At 35.6% G+C, this 12,163-nt stretch overlaps 1 protein-coding gene across 1 annotated transcript; it reads right to left on the bottom strand.

Annotated features, from left to right (window-relative positions):
- Nucleotides 1-4,306: 4,306 nt before the first annotated feature.
- LOC126825236 (protein PIF) lies at nucleotides 4,307-9,147 on the bottom strand. The gene is made up of 7 exons (XM_050554802.2): nucleotides 9,040-9,147; nucleotides 8,496-8,568; nucleotides 8,034-8,255; nucleotides 7,021-7,209; nucleotides 6,679-6,861; nucleotides 5,251-5,615; nucleotides 4,307-4,468 (listed from the first exon to the last, which is right to left on the bottom strand). Exons 2-7 carry the CDS (start codon nucleotides 8,557-8,559, stop codon nucleotides 4,307-4,309), a joined length of 1,185 nt encoding a protein of 394 aa, XP_050410759.1. The 5' UTR covers nucleotides 8,560-8,568; nucleotides 9,040-9,147.
- Between the last annotated feature and the right edge of the window lie 3,016 nt (nucleotides 9,148-12,163).

Genomic DNA, 12,163 nt, shown 5'->3' with positions numbered 1-12,163 from the left:
CGCGCTGTATCATAAAGTCTGTCATTGATTTCCCGGTTGTACGTGACAAGGAGTAGGGTCACCTGTCCAACTTCATGGTTTTTCCCTGGTCCTCCGGTTTCCTCCCACTACTAAAGACCCCTAAGCGCAAGCGAATTATGGAAATAAAATTAAACCCTATGTTAGTCCTGAAATGACCTAGTTTGTGTCGAGTGGACGTTAAACCCCATCTCTCTCTCTCTCTCTCTCTCTCTCTCTCTCTCTCTCTCTCTCGCTCTCTCTCTCTCTCTCTGTCTCTCGCACTTTTAGAATCCCTCGCTAAATTCTGATGGTTTTCTGATGGAAGAAGAATCAGTCCTGTCTAGAAGATATGGGTACAGTTGGACCATATCAACCCAGATTAAGAATAAATTGTCAGTGAGGTATATTTTTCTTAGCTTACTGTAATATTTTTATGGTAATTTACTAGTATGGTAGATGGTTATATTCAACTATAAATCATGTTTTTATCAAGGATTGATTATTGTAATCGTTTACTCTATGGAATCCCACAAGCACTTCTAGCCAAGATCCAGAAAGTTCTTAATACTGCAGCCCGAATAGTAACACGGACACATAAGTTTGATCAAGAATCAACAAACTTTTAATCAATTTAAATCCACACTAAAGACTTACCTGTTTCGACAGTTTTACCAGTAGAGCCATTACTAAAGGCGTTTTGATCATGTGTCAACATGGAGAAGAGAGAGAGAGAGAGAGAGAGAGAAATAGGGTTTAACGTCCACTCGACTCAAACTAGGTCATTTCGGGACTAACATATGGTTTAATTTTATTTCAATAATTCGCAGGTCTTTAGCAGTGGGAGGAAACTGGAGGACCCGGAGAAAACCCACGAGAATGGACAGGCATCCTTACTCCTTGTCACGTACAACCGGGGATTCGAAACCACGCCAGTTGACTCAATGACAGGTCGTATGATACAGCACGCACGTGCTAACCATTCGGCCATCCAACCCCCCCGTCAACATTGAGAAGACGCTATATAAAACCTCATTATTATTATTATTATTTTGAAGGGGGCACCGTCCCATGGGCATTCTATGGGTACCCCGAAACCCCACGTGCAACTCATATGTCAATTGCTTATATTTTTCTAGTGGGATTTCCGCGTGGTTTTCCCATAAGGGGCTACGTCATCATTAGCCCAGTTGGAGCAGAACAGTCGGACGTTAAACCCCATTTCATTGCATAAGAAGCTGTCCGGGTAAATTTCCCCCTATAGCACATTGTATGGCTTTTGTCCGTCTTCATTAGCACTGTATCTAGAGTGGTTCTACAAATCTTTAATACTGGAGACTTATAATAATAATTATTTACATACACTTACAGGACCGCGGATAACCGACTAGTACCTTATGCTACTAAGTCGTAAAGACCTAAAAGACTAACGTATCAAGTACAATCACATATTTATATGAAATTACTTCTAATCACTTGCCTAGATCAAGTGTTGATATAAATAAGCATTGATTTAATTATTCTGAGAAGTTGAAGCAAGTTAATATATGTTGACCCTGACACCATGACGTATAAATGTAGATGTTGGCTGTTGATTGAAACAAAACGTCAAATATCACCGACCCGGGGAATTAGAAATATACATCTTGTGTACAGGTAGCCAAATCTTTAAAAAGTTCAGTATGTATGTATGCCTTCGTAATTTGGAGACGATGTATTCATCATGTATTGTCAACTATCTAATTTCCTCCACAGGAACCTGGCAAACCCCTTCCTGCAAATATTTCTGGATCCGCCCCTGGCATTTTATTTTTCTTGGAGATTTTGTTTGCGTGTTGTACCTACCATATTAAAGTACTGTATCTGTGTCAGTAAATGTAATTATTCTGTTTGAAACAATGGATGAATAAATGTAATAGAGTTTAACGTTCTACCATTCTGTACCGACTGCGCTAATGACGACGGGGGTGGTGGATGGTGGAGGGGGCATACGCCATACCGTTCTGTACCAACTGGGCTAATGACGACGGGGGTGGTGGATGGTGGAGGGGGCATACGCCATACCGTTCTGTACCAACTGGGCTAATGAAGACGGGGGGGGGGGGGGAGCATACGCCTCAATGTGTGCTATGAAGGAAAGTTTTCCTGCCAAAGGTTCTTTAGCGTGCACATCAAAGCTATTGACACAATCACGAACCAAAGATATAAACCTATCTAGATCATCAGTTAATATAAATACAATATTGGGTGGTTTAGTTGTAGCTGTTGGTATATATAACTTGATTCATCAGTTTATTTAACAATGACTAAATATAGAACACACGCGTCGTGTTATCGGGTTAGATTTCACATGGCCAGGATCAGTAACCAAACTAAGCGTCGTGCATCCATAACGGTGTCTTCGGTGTTGTTAAAGTCGCGCGTCGCCAGTAAGCCAGCATGACGAAAAAGTCGTACTGGCTAATACTTCGCTGCTACGGCGACGGAAAATGGTTTTAGAGCACGTTAAGATCGCCATAAGCGTGGTGGAAACGCTAGCTATCGTGCTGTGGTCACTACCATGGAAAGGTATGAGAACACGACTTTTTTCAAGTTTTTAATTTTTTGGGACATTTTCGCGTGTTGTGATCACGTTTGCCGGCGACCTTGTGCATTTTCTGGTCGCCGTACGGTCGCAGCAGCGCAGTAAGGACGCCACCCCGGTCTGACGGGGGCATTAACGGTGACACTCGCGTTACATATAAATGACAGAAAAAATATTACATTTTTCAAACTTGCTTTATTCAAATTACAAACTGAAAGACTTTTTTCATGGATGAGTTACGTTACGAACATTTTAATAATTTTAAATGCATTATAAGTTAGGAACAACATAGAATAAACGAACACATGGATTGGTAGACGATTTTGATACAGGATTATGTCGGGTTTAATTGTTTAGAATAAGTCTGCACGTGTAATGTTCTTACAACCAATCCACACATTTACCTGTAAGAGAAGAAAATTATAAATTATTTATATTTAACAACTTTGTTTTCTTTGGTTAATTCTGGGTGAAGCCATCTTCCCATATCCTCGTCTTGTGCAACTGTGATGCTTTTCTGACGGAATACAAACTTTCAGTGTTCATGTTTGGTTAGCTGTAATTCCCCAAATTCCGGGGTATACGTTTCATGATAGCCATCTCTATTTATTTGTTATAGAGTTCTAGCTGTAATTCCCCAATTTCCAGTATACGTTTCAGGATAGCCATCTCTATTTATTTTTTATAGAGTTCTAGGGTAGAGATATTATCACAATTATCAAGTCGTTGAAATTCTTTAAATGGCTTAACTAACCTCGTTAATCAAATTCCTCGATCATTTTCGTATGACTCAATATTTTGATTCGTACATTTACAAACGGGTGAAATAGACGGCATATTTTATCTGGGATATTCATTGAAATCTGGGACGGCCCCATTGAGAATTGATATAACTGGTTAATATCGTGGTCTTTCCCTAGAACCACAACCAGATCAAGATGGGCTACTAATTATAATAAAACATTTGGGAATCGTTTAAATAACAGGGAAACTATTGATACGTTTTAATTTGGCTCTCGATAACGACACCACAATCACAAGACAACCATCGATACGTTTTAATTTGGCTCTCGATATCTACACCACAATAACAGGGAAACTATTGTTATGCGTTTAAAATTTGACTTTCGATATCTACATCACAATCACAGGGAAAGTATCGATACGTTTTTAATTTGACTCTCGATATCCACACCACAATCACAGGAAAACTTTCGATACAATTTCAAATAATTTTATATACATGTATATAGATATACTTACATCATCGACTTTACCCTCGAAGTATTTACCAAGGTGAGAATAACCAATTTGAAGAGCTCCACTTACAGCCTTTATTCCTGCAAGACATTTTGGGATATTTTACAACTCATAATTTTTTTAACAGATTCAGCTGATCCAAATGTCATGTGGTATATATCAGTTGATTTTTAACAGATTCAGCCGATGTCTTGCAGTATACTAGTTGAACATTTATGATCCAGCATGTACACAATCGTACATTAAAAGACCATTGAAAGAGTATATTTTTGAATAAGAACCTATAAATCTTATTTCTTTACAGTGTTCACTTATGTTTATCAGACTAGTAGGAAGTTCAGCAGGGTTGCGTCACACATAAATAAAATTAACGAGACAAACCCGCGGACCAGACAGACATAAAGATACACAGACATTGTAAACAATAAACATCAAACGGATATGTTAAATCAAGTCGACATGGTTTTATATCAATAACAGATTTAAAATCTTACTTCGTTCTACGTTATCAGGTACAGAGACAGCTTCGATCGGTGTGATGCTGCCGAAAGTGTCCAAAGACCGTACAACACCAGATAGACTCAAACCATTATAATATAATACAACTTCTTTCCATGTGTTAATACCCTGAAATAACGAATGATTTGGTTTAACTCAATTCTACACAAACGATCTGTTTTTAAGGATATCCGTCTGGGAAACATAAACACCATTTCCCATTAAAGGAACCTGCTCACATGGAGGGTTTACTTGATGCTCCTGCTGCTGCTGCTTGAGATCAAGTTCATTTTTTTTGACTGATAATAGGAAAGTACGTAGTAGTTTTATGACCATAATAAATAATATTAGTGTCTGCATGCCACATTTAGAAATGAAATGGGGTTTAACTTCCTACTGCTCTGCTCCGATTGGGCTAATTAAGACGGGCATACGTCATACAGTTTGGCCCGGGAAGCGGCACTATGGCCTACTCTTAAATGGAATTCCAACTGTCAAGGGATCTTTTACGTGCATGCCAATGTATACACGGGACCTCGGTTTTTCGTCCCCATCCGAACTACTAGACAGATGCTCTTGTCAGGCCCTCCGTCCTGCACCACTGACAAGAGGAAAGCACGTCGGAAAATTCGGATGAACTTTCTCGGCCAATACAAGAATCGAACACCCGACCTCCAGGCTAGCGAGCCAGCGTCTCACCCCCTTAGCCACCATCTCTTCGCCTCATTTAGAAGTATATTTACTGACGAGAGAATGATGTTGTCGATGTTAATGTCTACATATCCACGGTTACTTGACGCATGTAATATTTAAGGAGATCTTGTATAGAAATGTCAAAAGATGTGGACGCCATAACATTACGGTATTATATATAATTATATAGATTTGTAACTATTATAAACCATACTCACGGTTGTTGTGGCAGAAGAACTCAAAGGAAGTTCAAAATTCGTATTTGCGCTTACAGTTAAAACTCCGATAGTAACACGTCCATTACCAGCCTTGATGAAAAGTCCTGGAAGGTCAATATCACCACCCGTACTCAATACAGTCATATCATCCTTGTTAACTGTATCTAGGTACCTCAGTTTAACAGCCATTGGGAGACCAAAATCCACGTTTGAAAATCGGACAACGGCAAGTCTGGAGTTTCCATTGAAGTTTCCGCTTTCATCTGTTACCGACACTTGACCAACGTTCTGAATCCAAGCTCCACCAGCCACATCTCTGATTCTGTTGTTTTCGAATGTGAGTTTAAAATCGGGTTTACATACCTCTGCAATATATATCAATATATATCAAGCGGTGACCAATAATCAATATATATCAAGCGGTGGCCAAAAATGGAGTGATTTATAAGCGTATTCTTTAATATATTTACGTGTATGTATAGGATATTAACCTACCCGAGGTTGATATGGTAGAGAACACGAGGGCGAACCCCAAGTGTGCTCTACCATATCAATCCGAGGGAGAGTAGGTTTATATCCTACAAATACAACGCCATTTCACCCTAAGATTGAATGGGTTTTTTTATTAAAAGTAAAAAATGATTGGATAACTGCTCGGTAGTTTCCGTCAAATAACGAAAAAAATTACAGAATTAATCACATGAATGCATTGTTTATACTTTCGCCATTTTGGACCGTGAAAATGCAGAGGAGGATTTGACCATCTGTGTTCAGTGGATTCTACCCCAAAATACTTTACAAAGGAACTCTTGGGCTATAAATACTTTCAAGTCTTGTAGTGTGTGCTGAAATAATCGAAATTTGGACGAAAAGATAATTTTGAAAGATATCTTAGACATGGAGAACCGATCTAAATATGCCAATAAGTATGCTGTCTGTGTGTTTTGGTGCTGAATTCTAGTAACTGTACCATAGAGATTTTTAATTGTCAAAAGAATAAAAATGTATTTCTGTGTTCTTTGTATTATTTCGATCATCAACGTCATCAGCGGTTGATATGAGACGAATATATCGATCTGAGATGATGTATTTAGCGGTTGATAATCAACCTGTCACGACGTCATCAGCGGTTGATATGAACCGAATATATCAACCTATAATGAAATCATGGGAACATAAAATATTTTGATGTGTTTACCTAATAACGTTCACATACTAGTACACTAATTTACTGCTTTGTATTAATGAACTTGTATTAGGGTCAAACACGGCTGTGATTTACATTTAGTTGGTGCTGATATTTAGTCACATACACTACAATATCAAAGTAAACATTTGGGGGCTGGTAAGTGGCTTTGCGTCCGGATAGTGATGTATCTATTTACACATCCTCAACTTTTAACTTCGAAGTGATCTGGATTAACTTACCAGCTGGACATGGTTTTGGTTCTGTTTCTCCTCCTCCTAAACAAGCACACTTTTCAGCATCGTAGTTCGTACCAGCTCCACAGCTCATGATTTTGGGCGCATGGTTGGATTCATGAACCTCATATTTACACGGATTGACTTTACCGGAATCCATAACGTGCACCTTGTAGATATCACTGCATGCTGTAAATTTAAATATGAATTGTACTACTTTTGTTTATTTTTTTCCGTTTTTGGTTCTAGTTTTAAGTCGGTATATTATTACGTATTTCATAAACGTTTCGTAAACGTTGGGTATAACTATAGCTAAGCACGAGGTTTTTAAAATATTTAAAAAGTTACCTGATTCGGTGGCGTTTGAGTTACATTTGTACTCGCATGTTGATGAAAAGACGCATTCTTTCCTGATTGGGTCGAAGGCAGTTGCGCTTTCTGGACAGCATCCAGATGAAACAGAAGCATTGGTACAGATAAAGTAAGCTCCACAACTGCTGGTTGATTCAAAGAGATACGTGGCATCATCACACTCTCCTAAACAACGACACAATTCAAAGCATACATTAGTATGAGAAAATATATATTAAAATATACACTAGTACGTGATAACATATATTTAAACATACATTAGTACGCGAAAATACATTAATACGAGAAAGCATATATTAACATATATTAAAACATACATTAGTACGAGAAAATATATATTAAAACATACATTAGTACGAGAAAACATATATTAAAACATACATTCGTGCGAGAAAACATATATTAAAACATACATTAGTACGAGAAAATATACATTAAAACATACATTAGTACGAGAAAACCTATATTAAAACATACATTAGTACGAGAAAACCTATAATAAAACATACATTAGTACGAGAAAACATATATTAAAACATACATTAGTACGAGAAAACATATATTAAAACATACATTAGTGCGAGAAAACATATATTAAAATATACAATAATACGAGAAAACATATATTAAAACATATATTAGTACTAGAAAATATATATTAACATATATTGTATGACGAAACGTATATTAAAACATACATTGTATGAAGAAACATATATTAACATAATTATATTACACGGTATTATCGTAGCCCCAAACAGTGACGTCAAAGCTAAAGTGCAAGCTATAATGAAGGGGTTTATAATCAATTCAATCAAGGTATATGAAATATAGTTCTCGAAGACGCGTGAAACAAATCCGTTGTTCAACATAAAACCGCGTTGGTATCGTAGTTGAATAATATAATGAACTGTTGGATTAATTCAATATGGGTATGTTGATATAAATTGTATCTAATTTCATATAATTCACAGATGTCAAAAATTTACCATTATAACAGTCGGATTCGGGGAATCTCACACAATTCTTCACTTGCTGGTTCCAGAAAAGACTGTCGCCGCAGTCCTTTTCCATGGCCGTAATGAGAACGTTATTAGTGTCATTATGGGTTGAATCAGCTTCCTGGCACTGGATAAATTTTCGGCAACTGTTTGGACTTGCCTTGTACCCAACCCCATTCATAACATCCTTACTATCACAATTAGTTATTGCTGGAATATTACAAAAATACAGAATTATGATAGAGTTATGTATATAAATATTTATCAGGTTCACATCCTGATGATATTCCATTTATAAATTAACATTTATAAATTAACATTTATAAATTTATAAGTAATAAATTAACAATTTTTCAGATTGAATAAACTCCCTCTGTCTCTACCACCCCCCCCCTCTCTCTCTCTCTCTCTCTCTCTCTCTCTCTCAAGACAATGATTGATTATGCCTACCTTCCGAGTTGATCTCCACCGTTAAACATGCCAATATGACAAATGCAATACGTAAATTGTTCATTTTGTAATTCTGTAAAATAAATTATTATTTTCAAATTAAAATGTAATTGCTTTCAATAAATGGTAAACTTCTATGGAAAAAAATTAGTGTTTTGGAGAGAAGTACTATTGGAATTATCTGTTATTTAATATATTTCCTTTTATCAAATATACCCTTTTTTAAAACTAAACACAACCGTGTATCGAAGAATTCAGTGAACCAAATTAAAGTGTTTTTTTTTTTGTAAACAGTTAAGTAACTGTATTATAAAAAAAACAATCTGTGTCTAGATATCAAGCAGTTTGAAAACACCGATATATTTTATTTATTACAAACAAATTTAATTTCCTAATAACATGACACATTGTCAATAATATAACATATATCAAAACTTAATAATAATAATAAACTCTCTTTCTATTTTACCAAACAAATTTGTTTCCAAAACAAAAATAAAACCACTTAACAATTCATCATCAATAATACAGTAGTATTACTTACCTATGATTTAAAACGTTGAGACGTAATTAACAATTATTCCTCGTCTGACAAACGTTCAAACAAGATCTGGTTTTATACGCCAGATCGTCGAGGGTATTATATATTCTGGGATGTAAACCAGCGGTAAAGGCACGGTTACAATGTTGATTTAACATACCTATTTATTTGATTACGTAGGTTTATAAGTAAACATACTTGTTACCTAGAGTTTTTGTCAAGATCCAATTTGCATAAATGTGTTCTCTTTCTTTGTCGAGAAATGTAATTCCTTCAGATACAAAGGGGTACTTCTACATCGCCATGATTCAGTTCTAGCAAAGCCCATAAGTAGATAGTTGCGTTTAATGTCAGACCTATTTGAATAACATTTATTTATTTATATATTCTTTGTATTCTTTGTATTTAAACTAACGATGCGTGATGAGCATTTTGTCTGAAAATATCCAATTTCTCACACCTTAATCCACGCTAGTATATATCCAGACTGATTATTTAACATTTCATTAAATCAAAATACTAACTCTAGATAATCACCCGCATAGATTTAATCGAGTTAAAACAGGTCTATCAATTATGATATTATGATGTCATCCGACAATATAAAGATTTGTTTACTGTTGATTAAAATATTATGATGTCATCAGACAAAGACTTGTTAACTGGTGATTACGAAAAGTTCCACATGGGGAGATGTAGAGATGTGTATAAATTCTGTCAAGAGAAAAAAGCGAGACGAGACAAAAATAGAAGAAGTAAAGCTGATGTACCATTTACATGATATAAAATGGGGTTTAACGTCCTACTTTTCTGATGTACCATTTACATCATGAGACGTATTGATCGATGTAATGTCACTGCATCATATCTTTATAAATACTGAACGGAATTGGTCCACGTTTGTCCTGGCATTCCTAGTACAAATATACAATATTGTAGATAACAGGGACACATGTATGATTCAAATCACGCTCGGGGACAATGTCACATACTACAGGGGCGATATCACAAATACTAAATATACAATATATGAACTTAAATAACAATCTATAATGAATAAGACACCAGAACTTAAATGAACTTAAATAATATTTAATACATTTGATAAAAGTCTACTCCAATATATTTAAATGTATATAAATAAATGAACTTAAATAATACTTTATATGGAAGGGATAAGACATGAAGAACTCACCAAAAAAAGAAAATGAAAAATAAACTAGTTCAAAAGATCTTGATCAATACAAAGCATGACTTGTGTAATTATTTCATATCATTCACATGGATGTTTAAGATGATATACATATATGATCACATTCTGGAAAGGCGACAAGTGAATGCTATGAATATAGAATAATTTACGTCATAAATATCATGAATTTGGAAGTTATCTTTTAGTCGTGTTTAACCCTTTCACAATTGTCATTTGTTAGTATTAGTTACAATCTCAAATGTGGCGTTTGTGGCGTCTTTTTAAGGTTAAATTTCATACGTACACAAACTTTTATTTTTGAGACTCTGTTCAAATTGGGATCGTCCCTTTAATGTTTTTAAAGGTGGCTGTCCGTGTTTGTTATTATTGTTAGAATATAGAACAACAAATGTATATGGAACACTACCTTTAACTACATCATTCAACAACCGCCCACTGACAATGGTAGTTAGCCCCCCCCCCCCCCAGTTCACAGTGTGTGTTTACCGAAAGAAAGGCATTCATCCCACACACTCTAATAAATCATCTTCTTTACTAGATCCGTCACATTTTGTGAACTTGTTTTATAAGATAGAAATCCTCTCATCGACGATGTCCGGGCCATACTTTGTCTTTCAACTTATCCTTTGGGTCGTCAAAAACAATTTGTTAACCGACTTAATTTAGCTTAACTTGACAAGAGAGTAAATTTAGCTTACCCTGACAAGAGAGTTAATTTAACTTACCTTGTCAAGAGAGCATAGAATGGAATGAAATAATGGCTCGTAAATACTTCGGTCGTTATGGGACTAACATATTTGTCATATGGTAACGTGTGCAATGCTAAGGGGTTAATTTAGCCCGGGGATTCATTTGTACCCATCCTATAAAGTTAAGTTCTGAACCGATTTTCATCACATTTTCAAGAATAGTTAGTATTGGCGTTCTCCCAGATTAAAGTCAAGAGTTATTACCCCTGACTGATAAGAATTGTTTTAATCGATATATTCAGAATTAGTTAGCATAGATTACAGATGGCGACTTTGATTGCTTTCATAATATGTACATAACCATATCCTTACTGATTCTACAAAGTTATTTTCTTCTCAGACTTTCGAGGCCAATTTATGATTTGTCACAAATGTTTGTCGATTGATATTTCCTTAGCACGCCATCTTTGTTGATTCTTTACCTCGCTTCAAACGATTAAAAATAAACAGCTCTAACACCCATTAGTAGTAGATATTTATCGTCTGCTACTATCTTACGTTGTCTTTTGCTGGCTCCCCAGTCACGTTGGTATAAGGCGGAATGATCAAGCAGATTTTGCTGCCAAGTCTGCTTTAGATCTTCCTATATCACAATTTCTTTAACCTTTCACCGATTTGAAATCTGCCATCAACGTTTTCATATATGACCACTGGCAACTACTACAAGGAGAGATGAAGTTGTTTTATGTCGCTCTAGCATATTTTCATTAACTCATATTTGCATTTTAAAGCGAGAGTCTCAACCAGAATGTGAGTACTGTCAAGTCCCCTTGTATCTCAAAGAAATAAGAAAAACATACTATCCTTGCCAGTGTTTTCACAATCTGTTTGCCCAGCCGGGTTTATATGGAAAACTGCTAAACGTTCGAAAAGAGACTGACTTTTATCATAAATTTTAAATTGTCAATAATGATATTTAACCATATTTATTGTAATTTATTATATTAAATTTACTGTGATATATTTTATAATGTTTTGTGATATGATTTTAATTATTTACTGAACTGAACTGTGATATGTTGTTTCTATATTTTTAAATATACATTTATCTTGTGATTGTATTTAATCTGTCTCAAATAATTCACCTGACGCAATATAGCCCGGTTGGTGCTGACGCGATATAGCCCGGTTGGTGCTGACGTGCCATATAGCCCGGTTGGTGCTG

Source organism: Patella vulgata, chromosome 6 (genome assembly GCF_932274485.2).
Source record: "Patella vulgata chromosome 6, xgPatVulg1.2, whole genome shotgun sequence".
Classification (NCBI taxonomy): Eukaryota; Metazoa; Mollusca; class Gastropoda; family Patellidae; genus Patella; species Patella vulgata.
The sequence above is the reverse complement of the archived record's forward strand: the minus strand, read 5'-3'. Positions and strand labels throughout refer to the sequence as shown.